The sequence below is a fragment of the Megascapheus bottae genome, chromosome 3, assembly GCF_031878675.1.
Source record: "Megascapheus bottae isolate mThoBot1 chromosome 3, mThoBot2.hap1, whole genome shotgun sequence".
NCBI lineage: Eukaryota > Metazoa > Chordata > Mammalia > Rodentia > Geomyidae > Megascapheus > Megascapheus bottae.
In genome coordinates, this window is record NC_143511.1 from 54,191,129 (window position 1) to 54,211,714 (window position 20,586).

The 20,586-nt window shown below is 37.4% G+C and overlaps 1 protein-coding gene across 3 annotated transcripts in view; it reads left to right on the plus strand.

Moving 5' to 3' along the window:
- The window catches only part of Ift74 (intraflagellar transport 74), a 67,976-nt gene that overhangs the window by 1,156 nt on the left and 46,234 nt on the right, over positions 1-20,586 (plus strand). For all 3 annotated transcript variants that reach the window (XM_090330074.1, XM_090330073.1, XM_090330075.1), the window contains exons 2-8: positions 2,786-2,924; positions 4,262-4,397; positions 7,732-7,780; positions 11,505-11,603; positions 11,776-11,836; positions 14,461-14,520; positions 15,211-15,272. In XM_090330074.1, the coding sequence (XP_090186200.1) occupies positions 2,805-2,924; positions 4,262-4,397; positions 7,732-7,780; positions 11,505-11,603; positions 11,776-11,836; positions 14,461-14,520; positions 15,211-15,272 (587 nt within the window). In that variant the 5' untranslated portion in view covers positions 2,786-2,804. The remainder of the gene's footprint in view (positions 1-2,785; positions 2,925-4,261; positions 4,398-7,731; positions 7,781-11,504; positions 11,604-11,775; positions 11,837-14,460; positions 14,521-15,210; positions 15,273-20,586) is intronic.

Genomic DNA, 20,586 nt, shown 5'->3' on the forward strand with positions numbered 1-20,586 from the left:
TCTCTCTCTCTCTTCTTTCTTTCTTTTTTCCTTTTTTCCTTCCTTCCTTCCTTCTTTCCTTTCTTTTTCTTTTCTTTTCCTTTCTTTTCTTTCTTCCAGTTAATGGCAAGAGAAGTCCCCGGGATTCTGTCCTCAGATCCCAGCTTCTTGAGTAGCTAGGATTACGTGGCATGAAACGCCATCACCCTGCTCCACACTTCTGTTTGGGAGATCAGAGAACACATCCACTGGGGTTCAGTGATGTGCCAGGATGTCCAGATTAGACTGCTGGTAGCTGTAATTGTTTTGTTGTTGTTTAAGGGACCAAGAGTCTTCTTTGCTTCCCCTGCAGACATTCTACCACTAGAGTCATGCCTTCACCCCTGTTTGGCCTTGGTTATTTTCAGGGTTGGGTTTCCCTTTATGCTCACTCAGTGTAGGCTCCTGTTTCCTTACTGCTGCTTTTCCTTGTAGCTGGTTGACAGGCCCACCATCATGCTCAGCCATTGGTTGAACTTGACTGTGAACTTTTATGCCAGGCAAATATCAACCTGTCTTCTGCGCATCTCTGCCTCCCAAGTAGCTAGGATTAAAGGCATGAGACACCGTGCAGAAGTAGAATGTTTAATCCTTAATCATTATGGAACCGAAGGATTGTTTAAAGAACCCCTCACCCGTGTCTATTTGGTTGAATAACCATAGAGTTCAAGGTATATGTTTTACTGGTTCTCCTCCTCCCCGGTTTTCTTTCTTTCTTTTTTTTTTTTTTTGCCAGTCCTGGGCCTTGAGCTCAGGGTCTGAGCACAATCCTTGTGCTTTCCTCAAGGCTAGAGCTCTACCACTTGAGCCACAACACCACTTCTGGCTTTTTTCTATGTTTGTGGTTTTGAGGAATTGAACCCTGGTCTTCGTGAGTGCTAGGCAAGTACTCAACCACTAGGCCAAACTCCTGGCCCTTTTTAATTTTTTATTTTAGTGTATAGAGGAGTTACAGTTATATTTGCCAGATAGAAGGTATATTCCTACTCACACATTGATATCCCTTCTCATGTTTTTGTCCCCATTTCCCTCCCCCTAGCTCTCCCCTCATTTTCCCCTTCCTATTTCAAATAAACATATATATATATATGTATATATATAACATACTAGGTAACAAAGTCAGATACTATAACAATATGAAATTAACCAAAGAGCAACACAAGAGAATAAAAAAAAAACAGTACTTTAAGAACAACAGTCACTCATAATTAAGCTCTTGTTTCCATGTCTTGGAGATCCATTAATTTGGCCTCATCCTATATGGCCTTATGTATCTGGGGTTTGAGCTATTGTAATCCTCTGTTAGGAGAGTCCTAGGTTTTTACTAACTATTACAAATGAGGTAAACCATTGAGCCTATGTTCCTTTGGGTCTGGCTTACTTCACTTAATATGTTTTTTTTCCAAGTCTTTCCATTTCTTTACAAATGGGTCGATGTTGTTCTTTCTTGATGGCAGCATAGAATTCCATTGTGTATAAATACCACATCTTGTTGATCCAATCATCTACTGAGGGACCTCCCGGTTGGTTCCATATTTTTCTATGATAAATAGTGCTGCAGTGAACATTGTTGTGCTAGTGGCTTTAGTATGCCCTTGTTTCTGGACCATTTCCTCCCCGATTTTCTTAATCCCACTGGGACTGCCAGAGTGCTAATCTTTTTTTCTACCACTCTAAAGCTGTGTCAAAGAAAATCTCTGTATATTCTACGTTTTCTCAAACTATGTTAGAGTAACAGTAACTAACAGTGTTAGTTAAAAGTACCTAGGATGAAAAAAAAAGTACCTAGGATGAGTTGAACTGGGAACAGATGCTGATTGCACTAGATTTTAGAGAAAGACAGAAATAGAGTCAGGGAGCTACTTGGATGAGTTCAGTGTGAATTTATTCAGTATGAAGTGATGATGCTATTTGAATGGAAGTGTCTAGAAAATGATTAAATAATTAGTTTTGGTGCCTAGTTTAAGGGACAGAATCATAGATATTGATGGAAAGACTGTAGTATCCAAAAGTGACAGAATCCAAAAGGGAAATTAGAAATTGATCTTGAATGAGAGGGATGGGTGTTGAGACTAGAGAGCAGGTGAATGTCGGTATGTTTGTATTCTTCAAAGATGGGAGAATTTAGGTCCTTTTTTTTCCCTTTGTGCCAGACCTGTTTTTGTTTTCTCAAGGCTAGTGCTCCACTATTTGAACCCACACCTCTACTTTTTGCTTTTTTTTTTTGGTAGCTAGTTGGAGATAAGAGTCTCATGGACTTCCTCACTCAGGCTATCTTCAAACAGCAATCCTCAGATCTCAGCCTCCTGAAGAGCTAGGATTATATGTGTGAGCAACCAGTGGCCAGCTGTTCTTGCTTTTAAAAAATAGTATGAAATCAAATTATTTGCTGATTGTTTAGGGACTAGAAACACACAAGGAGAGAATGTTAAATGGGCTTGTATTTTGGTAGGATAATTATGAATTAGTGTCAGATTTAAACAGATTAATTCCTGTAATGGTACCTAGAACGGCAATGGTACCTGGAACGGATGATTTTTACAAGAAAAATCATCATGAATTCAGTTTTAAATATCATTTAAATTTATTTATTGATTTTACTGGAGTTTCAACTGAGGGTTTGGTCTTTGCTAGGCAGATGCTATACCATTTGATTCATGCCACCAGTCCTAAATTAAATGTATGAGAGAAAAGGTATGATGGGCTAGTAGTATCTTGATATACAAGATGCTAAAGGAGAATTAAACTTTTTATTCTTTCCAAACAGTGGTTTAAGTGAACAAACCATGGCCAGTAACCACAAATCGGCAATAGTTCGCCCTATTTCACGAAGTGGAATTGGATTAGCTGGAAGGCCTCCTTCTGGAATTCGACCCTCATCAGGAAATGTTCGAGTTGGAACTGGGGTAAGTTTAAAACAAATCTGTAGAATTAGTGGGAATGAGTAGATGAATGAAGAGAAGAGGTGAAGAATGTAGTAAAAAACCCAACATGTATCCTATGAAATTAAGAATAGTTAGGAAAAGGGCAGGTAGGGGAGGGGTGGGTGAGAATGTTGAAAGAGGTGACATTGTTCAAGACATATCATATTTATAAACTGCTTTGTTAAATGTAAACTAGTTTGTGCAACTACTTAAACATAATAATGAAGAGAAAACATATATTGAAAAAAGAAAATTTAACCCCTCTATACATTATCTCAACAATAAAAAAAGAAAATCCAGTATTATCCAACAAAACAAAACAAAACAAAAAAAGGGTAATCTTGTCCAAAAGAAATGTACTCTTGACCTTACTTAAGCAGTTGTAACCCTCTGTACATCATTTATACAATAACAAAACATTTAAACAAAACAAAAGTGAGCTAGGTACTGCTGGCTCCTGCCTGTAACCCTAGCTAATCAAGAGGCTGAGATCTGAGGATCATAGTTCAAAGACAGCCCAGGCGGGAAAGTCTATGAGACTCTTATCTCCAATTAGTTACAAAAACAAAACAAACAAAAAGCACTTGGAAATGTATATGATATCTATCAAAATGAATTTCAGGAAATGGAAATAAGGTTTTTTCAAGGTTGTTGTCTTTTTGTCTTGTTGGTTCATTTATCTGTTTTGGGGAGGTAAGGAGGGCACAGAAATAGTGGACAAAGGATGAACAAATGCAGCAGTGTCTCTCATCAGACACTGTGTTGAAAATGAACTTCATAGCTTGTGTACGGGATGGGGGACGGGATCTGGAAGAGTGAGGGAAGAGTTGGTGACATTGTCTGAAAAGAAATGTAATCTTTACCTCTCTTATGTAATTGTAACTCCTTTGTACATTGCCTTCATAACAACAACAAAACAAAAACAAAAGCACTGGAAATATAGCTGTGGCTCAAGTGGTAGAGCGCTAACCTTGAGCAAAAATGCTCATAGACAGTGCTGAAGATACTGAGTTCAAGCCCGAAGACTTGCATAAAAAAACAAGAATGCACTTATAGATGCTGTTGTTTCAACACACTATAACTGTTTAACTAGTTTCTGTGATGGACTTACAATTTGAAGATAATATATAACTACGGAGTTAAATGTTAAAATTTGTTATTTAATGTTATAAAATAATAATATTAAATATTTCTGCTATTTTACAAATGGTGTAGAATTTTAATTTTTAAAGAAGGCTTCTTTCCAGTCTTATAGAAGAAGTATAGTATTGGTTTATTTTTCAGCTTAATGAAAGTCTAATCTTGCTTATATCATTTAGTTGCCACCTGGAACAGCAAGACCTTGTTCTCGTGGTGGTGCTTTAGGGACCAGTGGAGTTTTGTCATCTCAAATCAAAGTTGCTGATCGACCTGTAACTCAACAAGGTTTGAGTGGAATGAAAACTGGGATGAAAGGTATCTATTTTATGAAAAGGAATACATATTTGTACAAAATTACTAGAGTATGAGAATACTAAATGAGAAATACAGCATGTTGTTCTTATTCTTTGTTAAAGTTGTGACAGAATGAATGTGAAAATACACTGTAACTAGAAAGTTATATCCACATACAAGCTATTTTGTTATTCGTTTTCTGAACATCTGGAGCTTTGCTATCTTATGAAGAAATCTGAAAAAAATTTGAAGAAAAACCCAGGATTGGGTTTTCAGACATATTCTGAATTTTTAAATTTCCTTTTTTTTTTTTTAAATTTTTGCCAGTCCTGGGGCTAGAACTCAGGGCCCAGGCTCTGTCTTTAGGCTTTCTCAAAGCTACCACTCTACCACTTGAGCCACAGCACCACTTTTGGCTTTTTCTGTATATGTAGTACTGAGGAGTTAAATCCAGGGCTTCGTGCATGCTAGGCAAGTACTCTACCACTAAGGCCATGCTCCCAGCTCCCATGCTCCTTAATTTCCATTTTAAAATGACAATGTTAAAGTATCTGTATTTATGAGAAGTGAGTCAAAATGTTATTTTTCTGGTAATTAGTATTCCCTTATAATGTAAATAAGGAAATGAGGTAATACATCCATCTGTACTGAATTTTTATGTCTGTTTTCTTAGTAAGGCATAATGATGCACTATATGTTATGATTCAGTAATTTGATTTATAGCCAAAAATATTATGTACTTTAGCTTATAGCCAAAATTTAACTTTTTTTTTAATAAAGAGGGTATTTTGTTTGTTTTATTTGTGAGAAGAAATGTATCAAGACAGAAGATAATCTCCTGGTACAAAATTAATTTGAAGATAGCAGTATTACAACTAGTCCTTCATATCCAGAGTCTATGTACATGTTCAACCAAATGCAAATCAAAAATTGGAAAAAAGGGGGTGTGTGGGGGGGAGGGAAATGGGTACCAAGACATGTGAAAGGGTATCAATGTATGTGAATTAATGCACCTTCTATCTGGCAAATATCATGTAACCCCTTTACTAATTACAATAAAAAAATAGGAAAAAAATTCATCTGTACTGAACATGAGTTCAGTACATGAATTTCTTGTCATTATTCTCTAAACAATAAAGCCTATCCACTATTTACATAGAATTTACATTGTATATCATATTGTAAATAACAGAGATAATTACAAATATATGGGATAGCTGGGCGAGGTGGCTCACGCCTAAATCCTGGCTACTCTGCAGGCTGAGATCTGAGGATCAAGGTTCAAAGCCAGCCCTGGCACAAAAGGACCTGAGACTCTTATCTCCAATTAACCTACCCTCTAGGGTAGGATGGTATCCTTGAGCTGAAGAGCTAAGGGACCTCTCCCAGGCTGAATTCAAGTCCCATACCCACAAAAGAATAAAAACATGTGGGATGATATCCTTATAACACCATGAGGGACTTGAACATCTCTGAGACTTGATATCTATACTGAAGTCTAGAACCAACACCCTGCAGATAACCAGGGAGTGACTATATTATTAATATGGCATGGTGTACATTTCAGGAGACTTAAATTTTCTGACACCATTAATTTGCTAAATATGAAAATCAAATAATTCTCAATCTGTAGAAAAGGAGTTAAAATTACATGATGGTGCATGCGCGTGCATGTGTGTGTACGTGTGTGCCTGTCCTGGGGTTTGAACTGAACTTAGAGTCTGGGCACTGTGCCCGAGATTTTGTGCTCAAGACTAGCATTCTGCCACTTGAGCTACAACTTTTTTGTAGTTAATTGGTGTCTAATGGGCTGTCTGCCCAGGCTGGCTTCAAATTGCTATCTTCAGATCTCATCCTCCTGGGTAGCTAGGATTATAGGTGTGAGCTACCAGTGCCAGGCATAATCATTCTATAAAATCTACACAGAAATATCTATATGCTTTATCTTACTTCTTGAAAATTTTCTACAAGTAGAAGCATCGAAATTCTGTAGAAGACTCTTCTATTTATTAGCATATCAATTTCTCCTTCAAATAGAACCAGCCCAGTGTCATTCAGTTTCTACCATTGTGCTTCAAAGCCTTGAGGGAGCGTTCTGATTGTGTTGCCACAATCAGAATCTGCACCACTATTTGCTGGGACTTTTGTTCTCCTGCCCTTGTGTCCCATTTCCTATGGTCAGATATTATCTGACTATTTCCTCTCAAATAGACAGTACTCACTAGCCTCACATCTCATACTTTGCTGGGGCACTTCATCTCGAACAAGATTAGCAGCATTTAACTCGAGATTACTTAGTTTTTCTGATAGTAATATTTTGTTCAAGTCTCTTGAGATTTAAATGTCAGAGTCTTTGGCTCACATTGACAGATATCTACTCTTTGATAATATAGCCAATACTTGCATGTCACTTCCCTAAAATATATGAGATGATATGCATATATTTTGTACAAAAAAACCCTATACCACTTTTTATGAGTGACTTGAGTACCAGTAGAGTTTGATATATATACTGGAATCTGGAACTTTAAAATAAAAATAAAATGCGCCGGGCGCCGGTGGCTCACGTCTGTAATCCTAGCTACTCAGGAGGCTGAGATCTGAGGATCGCAGTTCAAAGCTAAACCTGGGCATGAAAGTCCATGAGGCTTTTGTCTCCAATTAACCACCAGAAAATTGGAAGTGGCACTCAAATGTAGAGCACTAGCCTTTAGCTGAAGAGCTCGGGGACAGCTCGTAGGCCCAGAGTTCAAGCCCTATGACAAAAAAATAGAATAAAAAATTATTTTTTTAATACTTGTCAATTGTCAAGTACTAAAGAAGCCTACATGACTATTAGACAGTAATAATACATTTTATTGCTCTGTTTAGGCATACCTAAAGCCAGTGTCCATTTAGTTAACCTGTCCTGTAGTGACTACTATCTTAATAGCATCAACTCTAGTTCCGTTTGTGTTAATTCAGATTTTTTTTTTTGCTAGTTCTGGGACTTGAATTCAGATGTTGGGATTATTTTGTTCAAATCTATCATTATTCTACATTGAACCACAGTGCTCTACTTCAGTTTTCTGGTGGTTAATTGAAGATAAGGGTGTCATGAACTTTCCTGCCCAGGCTGGCTTTGAACCTTGATCCTCAGATCTCAGCCTCCTGAGTAGCTAGAGTGACAGGCATGAGCCATCAAATACATTATTTATGTAATGATCCTAAGATACTAGATTTCCATTTCAAAATGGACTGTTCTCCGTGTATAGGAATCTTCATGTGAATTGTGAGAATTTATGGCTGTGCCTTAGAGTTGCTACTTTAGTCACATTTTGAAATCAAATTCTAACATTCACAAATTTTCTTTTAGGTCCCCAGAGGCAGATTTTAGACAAATCTTATTATCTTGGACTTCTTAGGTATGTTAAGTAAACATTGCTCTATGTAGACTCATGACTGTGGTACATACTACAGTAGTTAGGTATTTTAAGAATTCATTTGTAGCCTTATGATTTCTGTTTAATTTGGTAGTAATATGATATAGATGTAATAATACAATTAAACTGAACCTTTTTTTGTGCCAGTACCAGGACTTGGACACTGGGCCCAGTCTCATTCTTTCTTTTTTTTTTTTTTTTTTTTTTTTGCCAGTCCTGGGCTTGAGCTCAGGGCCTTAGCATTTGTCCTTGGACTTTATCAAGGCTAGAGCTCTACCACTTGAGCCTCAGAACCACTTCCGGCTTTTTTCTATGTATCATGTGGTACACTATGCCAAACTCCCGGCCCCCAGTCTCTTTCATGGTTGGCACTTTCCCAATTGAGCAACACCTCAAGCCCAGCATTTTGCAGAATAGAGACAAAGTTTTGTAGACTTTTTTTCTGCCTCATTTGGTTTAGAACTGAGATCATCCAGGTACTGCTTCCTGAATAGTTAGGATATTTGCATGTACGTGAACTATATTTTGTTTCCCTCTGTGCTCTAACAAAATACTGAAGAGATGATATTGGAGGTTGAGAAGTCCTCTATTGAGGTACTAGAAGGGGAGGACTTGTTCCTTCTGGATGGTTCCATCTTGGTGTCCTCACAGGACAGAAGAGGCCTACCACACTTCCTCTAGCACTAATTGCATCTATGAGGGCAGAACTATCATGGCCACATTACCTCTTAAAGGTTCCACCTATGAGCACTCTTGAATTGGGGAGTTCAGTTTCAAAATAAATTTTGAGGATGATAAACATTCAGACCATAATGCATTAAAGGTTTATTTATTTATTTAGCCAGTCCTGAGACTTGAACTCAAGGCGTGACCACTGTCCCTGAGCTCCTTTTTTGGGGGGGTGGGCCTGGGCACTGTCCTTGGAAGCTTTTTACTCAAAGCTAGTACTCTGTGCTGGTAGTCTTGCCTAGTGGTAGTGTGTTTGCCTAGCAGGAACAAAGACCTGGGTTCAATTCCTTAGTACCACATACATAGAAAAAGCTTGAAGTAGTGCTGTGGCTCAAGTGGTAGAACTCTAGCCTTGAAAAAGCCCAAGGACAGTGCTCAGGCCCTTAGTTCAAGCCCCAGGACTTGGAAAAAGCAAAGAAAAAAAGCTAGCACACTGCCACCTGAGCCACAGCTCCATTACTGGCTTTTTCTGTATATATGGTACCAAGGAATCAAACCCAGGGCTTTGTGCATGCTAGGCAAGCACTTTACTACTAGGCTGTGCTTCCATCCCAGTTTACTTTTTTTTAATCTAATGATAAAAATAATCTTTTATGCATTTTGTCAGTATTATTTTTTATCATTGAAATATCTAATATTCCTAGTAAGAAAAGGAAGATGTATGTATATTTATTTGTGATGCCTTATCAGTACAGAGTTTTGTGTAAAATATATATTTTGTCATTTGCTGTAAATGGTCCAGTTTTAACTAATTCATAAGCTTTGTTGTATTTCTCTAAGTATGTAGCTATACATTAAGAAGCTTTTGTTGCTGGGTACTGGTGGCTCACATCTGTAATTCTAACTACTCAGGTGTTTGAGATCTCAGGATTGTGGTTCAAAGCTTCCCAGGCAGGAAAACCCATGAAACTCATCTTCAGTTAACCACCAAAAAGCCAGAAGTGGAGTTGTGGATAAAATAGTAGAGTGCTGTCCTTGAGAAGAAAAGCTCAGGTTCAGGGCTCAAGCATTGAGTTCATGCTCCGTGACTGGCACCAAAAAAAAAAAAAAAAGCAGATTTTGTTATTTGTCTCTCTTCTTCCATGCTCAGATGTCTTCCTTGCCTCACATTCCCTGCTTTCTTTTTGGCTAATTATCTGTATTGTCTTTCTCTCTTATTTCCATTACATTTTGTCTTTTGCTGTTGTTATTTCTTAGTCCTTTTTCTTTTGTTTTTGGTGGTACTAGAATTTGAGCTTAGTTCTTTAGGAAAGCACTTTGCCACTTTGAACTATGTCCCTGTCCCCAGACCTCTTCATCGTTTTTTTTTTCTCTTCCAGATAGGGTTTTGTGCTTCTGCCTGAGACTGACCTCAGACTGTGATCCTCCTTTTTCTGCCTCCCTAGAAACTGGAATTATTATTGTGTAGCACCATACCTAGATTCTGAGATATCTGAGATAGAATCTCATTGCTTGCTTATTTGTCCAGGCTGGCCTCAAACCACTTCTTTCTTAATTGCTCTTTATCCTTGAATCTTCAAGACTTGTACCTCCATATCAAATAATAATGTTAACAGTGTGTATAATTGTTTAGCTGCAGAGCAGAGTTTTTCACTGGTACTGATTTTATTCCCCAAGGATAATGTTTACATGTTTTTCTGGCTGTCATAAATGGAATTAGGAGAAAGTGTGACTGGTCTGCAAACCAAGGATGCTACTAAACATCCTGTATCTAAGACAGTACTTTCCACAAAGTACCAATCACTGACTTAAAATGGCAGTAAGGTTACTAAAAAAAATGGTAGCAGGAATTGTGAGGAGGACAGCTAGGTACCTACATCTGTCTATAGACTGGACTGGCTTGACCAGGCTTCCATTCTGGTGCAACTTCACATTAGTGATTAGAGAAACTCTGTCACTTTCTCATCAGTTGAATAGAATAGGATGGGGTATTTCTCATCCTTAGTCAAATGAACCATTGAAACTTTTCTCTTTTAAAAATGAATTCCTGGGGCTGGGAGTCTGGCCTAGTGGTTAAAGTGCTTGCCTAGCATGCATGAAGACCCGGGTTTGATTCCCCAGTACCACATACATAGAAAAAAGCCAGAAGTGGTGCTGAGGCTCAAGTGGTAGAGCTCTAGCCTTGAGAAAGTCCAAGGACAGTGTTCAGGCCCTGAGCTCAAGCCCAGGACTGGCAAAAAAAAAAAAAAATGAATTCCTAGCTACTCAGGAGGCTGAGATCTGAGGGTCGTGGTTCAAAACCAGCCTGGGCACTAAAGTCTGTGAGACTTTTTTTTTTTTTTGCCAGTCTTGGGCTTGGGCTTAGAGCCTGAGCACTGTCCTTGGACTTTCTCAAGGCTAGAGCTCTACCACTTGATCCTCAGCACCACTTCTAGCTTTTTTCTATGTATGTGGTACTGAGGAATCGAACCCGGGTATTCATGCATGCTAGGCAAGCACTCTACCACTAGGCCAAACTCCCAGCCCCTCTTTTTTTTGGGGTGGGTCATGGGGCTTGAACTTGGCCTGAGTGCTGTCCCTGAGCTCTTCAGCTGTAGGCTACTGCCCTCCCCTTGAGCCAAGCCACTTCCTGTTTTCTAGAAGTGAATTGGAGATAAGAATTTCAGGTCCTTTTGTGCCTGAGCTAGCTTTGAACCTTGATCCTCAGATCTCAGCCTTCTGAGTAGGTAGGATTGCAGGCCTAAGCAACCAAGCCTGGCTTCCTTCAGAGAGACTCTTATCTCCAGTTAACCACTAGAAAACCAGAAGTGGCACGTTGCTCCAGGGGTAGGGCAGTAGACTTGAGCTGAAAGAGCTCAGGGACAGCGCGTAGGCCCAGAGTTCAAGGCACACAGCCGATGAAAGAAAAAAAAGAAAAATGAATTCCACAAATCCATTTATATCATAGTTAACATTTACGAAATTATATTATGCTTAGCTACAAAAGAAGTCTTCTGCCTTGGAAGTTTTACTGACATTCTTCCTTTCCTTCAATTAGGAGTAAAATAAGTGAACTTACAACTGAAATTAATAAACTTCAGAAAGAAATAGAAATGTACAATCAAGAAAATTCAGTATATTTGTCATATGAAAAGAGGTAAGTAATTTTAGAGTTAAAATGTATATAATCTTTTTTGTAATTTATCCATATTATTGGATACTTACTAACTCAGTACTCACTATTCTGTATACATAATACTGAATTTATAGTTATTCATAATATCCATAATATTTAGCTCTTCATTTCTAAGTGTATTCCATGCTTTCAGGGCAGAGACGTTAGCAGTTGAAATCAAAGAGTTTCAAGGACAACTAGCAGACTACAACATGGTATTTGCTTTTTTTAATAATTTTTAAATTTTTATTGTTATTGTAAAAGTGATATACAGAGTGGTTATAGTTAACATAAGTTAGGTAACATTTCTTTTTGAACAGTGTTACCTCTTCCCTTGTGTTCTACCAGTCTGTTCTTTTCTTAGAGAATTTCCTTTGAATATTTGTATTTTTTGCCACTTAAAATACATAATCTAAATACCAAACAATTCATGAATATATGTGAAAGATTGACACTAAAAAGTATAAAGAGTAAGATATCCCTATTCTTTTTCTTTCTGGTCCTGGAGCTTGAGTTCCAGACCTGAACACTGTCCCTGAGATTCTTTTCTTTGTTCAGTTGACTCCTACTCTCATTTCCAGTTTTCTGGTTAATTGGACATAGACTTTCCTGCTCAGGCTGGCTTTAAACCACGACCCTCAAATCTCAGCCTCCTGAGTAGCTAGGATTGTGGGCATGAGCCATTGATACCTGGCCCATTTTTTAAAAAAAGATATGGGCCCCACCTGCCTTTTGTCCCAGCAATATTAAGATATTAATATTAATATTAACAGTTAGCAAAACTGTATTGAGTACCAACAACTTTATTGCTTTAGAAATATAGTTTACTTTTCTATGGAATGTTGCTATCATGACATTTAAAAATTTATATAGCAAAGATTACTTCCATCATTTGTATGTTTTATTCGTTGTATATTCAAAATGGGGAATATAATACATTGTTCCACAAAGCATGCTTCCCATTATAGACTTTAAAAAGAAATAGTTCAGGTGTCGGGGTGCACACTTATTTTCACACATCTTAGAGTTTAGTAAGCCCAGAGGATCATGAGTTAGAGGACAGTACAGGTGAATGAGTGAGCCTTGTCTCAAAAAACAAAGAAAGAAAGAAAAAGAATGAATATTTTGGTACTCCTGACAATTGCTTGTCTGCTGTGGTTAGGTTGCTTTCATAAAAATAGTTAGAGGCGGGTGCCAGTGACTCACACTTATAATCCTAGATACTCAGGAGACTGAGAACTGAGATCATGATTCAAATTCAGCTCAGGCAGGAAAGTCTGTGAGACACTTAATCTCCAATTAATCACAGAAAAAGCCATAAGTGGTGCTATGGTTCAAGGGGTAGAGTGCTAGCCTTGAGCAAAAAAGGAACTCAGGACAGCCCAGGTCCAGAGTTCAAGCCCCTAGACTGTCAGTAAAAAAGAAAAAAAATAGACTTAGAATAGTGTCAGAATTTTCTTCCTTCCATTAAATACATTAGGCAACGGTGGTCTCCAATTGTAATGAAAAGTGACCAACTATTTACGATTATGGTTAATTATGTTATAGCTACTTTCTGATTTTTTATTATACTTGTAAATAACATTTTGCTGATAATATATTATTCTTAAATGGGCCGAACAACACACAAAATCTTTATTATAAACACTTTGTGGAGCCAGGCATAGTTACTCATGCCTGAAATCCTAGCAACTCAGGAGGCTGAGATCTGAGGATAGTGGTTCAAAGCCAGCCCGGCACTAAAGACCATGAGACTCTTATCTCCAATTAACCACTCGAAAACCGGAAGTGGCTTCAGGCTCCAGGGGGTAGGGTAGTAGCTTTGAGCTGAAGAGCTCAGGGGCAGTGCCCAGGCCCAGAGTTCAAGCCCCACAAATACTACTACCACCAACAAAAAACACTTTGTGGTATCTACTATTTAGTAAGATTTTCTAAGGAAATTATGTTCCCTTCTAAATATAACAAGTGTGTCATGGACTTTCTTGTCAGGAATGGCTTCAAACCATAATCCTCAAACTCAGCCTTCTGAGTAGCTAGGATTACAGACATGAGCCAGGCACTTGCTTAACTTTTTGAAGTGTGGTTGCCACTATGTTCTTTGTGTCTTACCTTACTGATTTTCTTTTTAATTTTAATTTTTTTTTTCTTTTGTGGGGCCTGGGGCTTGAAATCTGGGCCTGGATGCTGTTCTCTGAGCTCTTCAGCTCAAGGCTACCACCCTACCCCAGGAGCCACAGTGCTGTTTCCTCTTTTTTAGTGATTAACTGGAGATAAGAGTCTCACATTCTTTAGTTCTTTATTGCCAGGGCTGGCTTTGAATGGTGATCCTCAGATCTCAGGCTCCTGAGAAGCTAGGATTACAGGTGTGAGTCACCCTGCTTGGCTATTTTCTTTTTAATTTTTAGGAAAAGAAAGTTGTTTCATACCTTTGTATAAATGTGTAAATTTAACATTTCTCTGAGAAAAAATACTCTGGTAGATCTTTCTAAAACATTTCTGCTTTATATCCTTGCGTATACACTTAGCCATCTTTTCCAAAGTATATGCTTAGCCATCTTTTCTAAAGCAGGCAAAGCTCTTTAAGGTATAATCAACAAAATCAGCATTTCACATCTTATCACTTTTCCAAAGTAAAAATGTAGTGTTATTGGCCAAATGCATAGATACTTTTATTTTCTCATATTGTATTTATCTTACTTTGATATTTTTTCATAGAAAATAAAAGACTTGGAAGTATTAATATAAATTACTACTCATCATTTGGGAGTATGAATACCTATATTGTAATTTTAGCAGTCCATTAAGATTAATAAAATTTGTTTTCTATTTTTCTTTTTAGTTGGTAGATAAACTTAATACCAATACGGAAATGGAAGAAGTAATGAATGATTACAATATGGTAAGAAAATATCATTGTAAACAATAGATATATATATGAATCATTCTCCAAAACAAAGCATTTATAGTTAGAAAGAGGTGGGATTTTGGTGCTTTAGTAACAGTATTGGGGCTTGAACTCAGAGCACCATGCCTTAAGCTGTTTTGCTTAAAGTGTGTTCTACTATGAGAGCTATTTTTTTTAGTCTATTTTTTTTTCCCTTTGGTCTAGGGTTTGAACTCAGAGGCCTGGGTATTTTCTATAAGTTTTTTTTTTTTTTTTTTTATTATTCTCAAGTCTAATGCTCTACCACTTGATCCACAGCTCCACACTGACTTTTTGGTGGTTAATTTGGTGGTTAAGTAAGTCTGGCTTCCAACTGTGATTCTCAGAGCTCATCTTCCTGAGAAACTAAGATTATGGAAGTGAGCCACTGGCACCCTGCTCAGATTTTTTTGAGCACTTGCATTCTTTAAATGCCACTTAAATATACTTAGTTTACATTGGATCATTAGGAAAAATACCAAAGAACAATATTTTTGGTTTGTGCTTGGAAAACATCGTTATTGGATGATATTCTTTGTTAATTAAACAATTACTGTATTTTTTCTTATTCAGATTAAGTTCTTATCCAGGATAAGTGCTACAGAAAAAGTTTGATTTTATAACTACTTTTTAAACCGCTAATTTTTTTGTTAACTGTTTATTTAGCTTAAAGCTCAAAATGATCGAGAAACGCAAAGTATGGATATCATCTTTACTGAAAGACAAGCGTAAGTTCAACTTATTTAAGTCAGATTCATAAACGTTAGTAGGTAAACACAAGTAGTCTATTTTATTTTTAAAATAATTTTTTTTCATATATTTTTATTGTAATTAATAGAAGGGTTACATTATATTCACCAGATAGAAGGTGCATTACTTCACATACATTGATAGCCTTTCTCTTGTCTTGGTCCCCATTTCCCTCCCCCAACCCCCACCCCTCATCTTGTTTTCCCCCCTTCCCCATCCTATTTCAAATAAGTATATATACAGTATATCAGATAACTAGGTGTGAAATACTGTAACAATATAAGATAGCCAAGGGACAGCAAAAGAGATGAGAGATAACATAGTACATTAAGGACAACAATCACTCATTCTATGGCTTTGGTTTCTATATCCTGGAGGTCCTTTCATTTAGCAGAGACACTCCTTTTTTAAATATATTTTTTATTGTAATTAATAAAAGGGTTACATGATATTTGCCAGATAGATGGTGCATTAATTCCCATACATTGATACCCTTTCACATGTCTTGGTCCCCATTTCCCTCCCCCCCACCCCACCCCTCATCTTGTTTTCCCCCTTCCCTATCCAATTTCAAATAACCAAATACAAATATATCTGATATATCAGGTAACAAAGTGAGATACTGTAATAATACGAGATAACCAAGGGACAGCAAAAGAGATGAGAGATAACATAGTACCTTAAGAACAACAATCATTCATTATATGGCTTATGTTTCTATATCCTAGAGATCCTTTCATTTAGCGTCCTACTATATGGTCTTTTGTATCAAGGTTTTGCTCTATTGCAAATCTTTGCTAGGATAGCCCAAGGTTTCTACTGATTATGACAAATGAGGGAAACCATTGAGCCTAAGTTCCTTTGAGTCTGGCTTACTTCACTTAATATGATTTTTTCTAAGTCTTTCCATTTCCTAACAAATGAGGCAATGTCATTCTTTCTGACAGCAGCATAGAATTCCATTGTGTACAAATACCACATCTTGTTGATCCACTCATCAACTGAGGGACATCTAGATTGGTTCCATATCTTTGCTATGGTCAATAGTGCTGCAATGAACATTATTGTGCTGGTGGATTTAGTATGTCTTTGTTTCTGGATGATTGGGTAAATGCCAAGAAGTGGAATTGCTGGGTCATAGGGGAGCTCTCTGTTTAGTCTTTTGAGGAACTGCCATACTGCTTTCCATAGTGGTTGAACTCCCACCAACAGTGTAGTAGTGATCCCTCCTGGCCACATCCCCTCCAGCATAGAAAATGAGTCAATTCAAATCTAGGAAATATGAGAAAACGCTACAGGAGGTTCAAGATACAATTAGGAAGCCTAATTTAAGGCTAATTGGTATTGAGGAGGGTCTAGAGAAAAGAGGTCAATGGTATTGGAAATATACTTCAGGGAATCATCTCAGGGAACTTCCCAAATATCCAGAAGGGCAGGCCCATCCAGATACAAGAAGCTTTTAGAACCCCAAACAGACCTGACCAGAAAAGGACATCCCATTGCCACATTATAATCCGAATTGGATCAATAGAGGCCAAAGATAGGATCCTAAAAGCAGTCAGGGAGAAGAGAACAATGAAGGCAAGCCAATCAGAATAACCCCAGATTTCTCAGCAGAGACCATGCAAGCAAGAAGAGATTGGAACGATATATACCATGCCCTGAAGTCAAATAACTACCAGCCAAGAATACTGTACCCAGCTAAGCTCTCATTCATAACTGAGGGAACAATAAAAACATTCCATTCCAAGGAAAAGCTTCAACATTATGTAGCAACAAAACCAACACTACAGGAAATTCTCAAAGATGTTCTACACATGGAAAACCAACACAAACGTAATACAGAGAAAGACATGGCACCTAAAACTCATAACATCTAAGTACCACAAAAACTATCAAGACACAGGCTCTAATGAAAGCTTGTAAAAATGGCAGGAACTAATAAATATTTCTCAATCCTGACTCTCAATATCAATGGACTTAACTCTCCAATTAAACGGCATAGATTATCTAGTTGGATCAAAAAACAGGATCCATCCTTCTGCTGTCTTCAAGAACTGGTTAAGCAGAGAGATTCCTTTTTAAGTGGACTTTAGCCCTTATAAATAAAAGCCTGTCAAGCATGTGACCCATTTCAGTTGTGGAAGGTAAGAATGAACGTAACATGATGGAGGATGGAGTAGAGAGGGAGAGAAGAAAAGACTGCTTCCGAATGATATCTTTCAGTTCCTTCACCTAGCTATGCCTGAAACCAAATTATAGCTAGACTTTTTTCAGTCTCTCTCTTTTTTTCTGTCAATTTGGTTATTTAATTCTTTTGCTTTGCTGTGGGCAAGTAAAAGATGTTTTGCAACAAGGTATCCAAGAATATGGATTAGGAAAAGTAGAAGGGAGAAAATTTAAAAGAAGACTACATGTAAATGAATAGAGAAAAAAGTTTCTAATGGTAAATATTACTGCTTTTTAAAATCAATTTTAAAATGATCTTTAAGTACTTGTACAGAGGAGGTACCATATAACAAAGCAGTTTATGGACACAATATATTTTGATCAGTACCATCCCCTTCAAAATTCTCTCCCTCCTTCCACCCACACCTTCTATTAATTTTCTGAGTTTGTGGTATATACAGTGAATTCTTGACTGCATTCTCCCCTATTTTCCCCCTTGATTTCTCTTTCACTCTGAACCATTTATTTCTTTGTAAAAAATTTCAACTTTTTCTCCTGTTGCTTTTTAAAATTTAAAATAGATACATGCAATGGAAATTTTATTGTTAACATGTTTTCTTAATTTATCTATGGAGAAAATAACCAAATTCTATAAATACATTGTTTCAGGAACTTAATAACCTAAGAGAGAGATGTCTTCAGATATACTGTTTATGATTTTTACCTTAAACTAATTTGAATTTCATTATTTTATCTCCATTTAGTTCATGAATGACACATTATTAGGAAGATATTTACATTACATGTACATTACCTTTTTTGCATTAATAAGGTATCTTAGTAATCTATTTCATATCTGTAAATAATGTGTTTGTATATAACCTGGCTATAAATAGTAAATACCAACTAGTTTTGACTGTGTTCATAAATGAATTATGATAGTGGCAGTAATGCATACAGAGAGGTTGAATAGATGCAATATAGTGAAAATAATTATTTTCATCAATATTTTATCTTAATTAAATATTGCATGTGGCAATGCAAACATAAATGCTTACCTATATTTTATTTATTTTGTAGGTCCTGGGGCTTGAACTCAGGACCTGGGTGCTGTCCCTGAGCTTATATTGCTCATAACTGGCACTCTACCTGAGCATCAGCTCCACTAATGACTTTTTTTGGTAGTTTATTGGAGATGAATCTCACAGACTTTCTTGCCTGGGCTGACTTCAACCATGATCCCCAGGTGTCAGCCTCCTGAATTGCTAGGATAACAGGTATCAGCCACTGGCTTCCTATTATGCATGTATTTTATATACACATGCATAAACAGATTCTGTTCCACAAACATTAGCATTAATCTTTCTGATAGTAAAGATAATTTTAACGTAAAATTTTGGAAATTCAGTAATACCAGACTTGTTATAGTACTTCTGTATAAGCAAATATTCGATACTTCTACAAAGTGTGTGTGTGTGTGTGTGTGTGTGTGTGTGCACATCTTCACACACACACACACACACACACACACACACACACACACACACACTGGACTTAGGCTTGAAATTAGGGTGTGGGTAATGTCCCTGCTCTTTTTTTTTGCTCAATGGTATTGCTCTGCCACTTGAGCCACAGCTCCACTTCAGGCTTTTTGCTGGTTGTTGGATATAAGAGTTTTATAGACTTTCTTGTCCTGGCTGGCATAGAACTATGATTTTTAAGGTCTCAGTCTCCTAAGTACCTAAGATTATAGGCATGAGCCACTAGTGCTTTTTTTTTTTTTTTTTGCCAGTCCTGGGCTTGAGCTCAGGGCCTGAGCACTGTCCTTGGGCTTTCTCAAGGCTAGAGCTCTACCACTTGAGCCTCAGCACCACTTCCGGCTTTTTTTCTATATGTGGTACCGAGAAATCGAATCCGGGTCTTCATGCATGCTAGGCAAGCACTTTAACCACTAGGCCAAACTCCCGGCCTCCGTGTGCTTTATTTTCCCCAATCACAAAATATTAGTTTCTTTGATACATAAAAAAGAGATCTGGGACCAGGAGTTTGGCCTAGCGGTAGAGTGCTTGCCTAGCACACACAAAGACCTGGACTTGATTCCTGGGTACCACATACATAGAAAAAGCTGTGGCTCAAGTGGTAGAGTTCTATCCTTGAGAAAGCCCAAGGACAGTGCTTAGGTCCTGAGTTCAAGCCCAGGACTGGCAGGGGCAAAAAAAAAAAAGAAGAAGAAGAAAAAGAAGATGTCATTCAGCCGGGCACGGTGGCTCATGCATGTAATTCTAGCTACTAAGGAGGCTGAGATCTGAGGATCCGTAATTCAAAGCCATCCCGGGCACTAAAGACAGTGAGACTCCAATTAACCACTAGAAAACCGGAAGTGGCACTGTGGCCCGGAGGGGTAGGGCAGTAACCTTGAATTGACTCTTGAATTGACTCAGGGACAGCACCCAGGCTCAGAGTTCAAGCCCCATGATTGGCCAAAAAAAAAAAAAAAAAAAAAAAAAGATGCCATTCTTGGGAGACCAGTTTTTTTTGAAAGTTCCCTTCCTTTCTCTTTCTCAGGGTTCCTTCCTCTTCTCTTTCTCTGTTTTCTTTTGTTCTCTTTCCCCCTTTCTTCCTGGGTTGAATGTATTTAGCAAATATTTGTCATTTTTTATAAGATATTTCCTAGCTGCTTTCTTTAGTTACAACGCACTCAAAACTAGAGAATTTAGAACATTTGGCTTCTCTTTTTTTACCTCAAAAGTTATGTAACATACAAGTAGATTATATACATATTACAACTACATGTTTCACAAATAATTTCATTCACAAATGTATTCTCAAACTATAGATTTAATAATACTATGTTTTTATATGTTTTGTTCATTTGACTAAAAAATAAATTTTAAAAATATAAGCCTAGTGCCCACAGCTCATGCTTACAGTCCTAGCTACTCAGGAGTCAGTGGTTTAAAGCTAGCCAGATCAAGAAGTCCAGAAGACTCTTAACATATTTGTAGTTTGTAATTAAGACTGAGTAAAAGATTTTCTTTTTCAAATAGAAATTTATATTAATAACAAAATTTATTGTCTGAGGTGTACTTAATTTTTTTTTCTTCTGCTGGGATTAGAACCCAG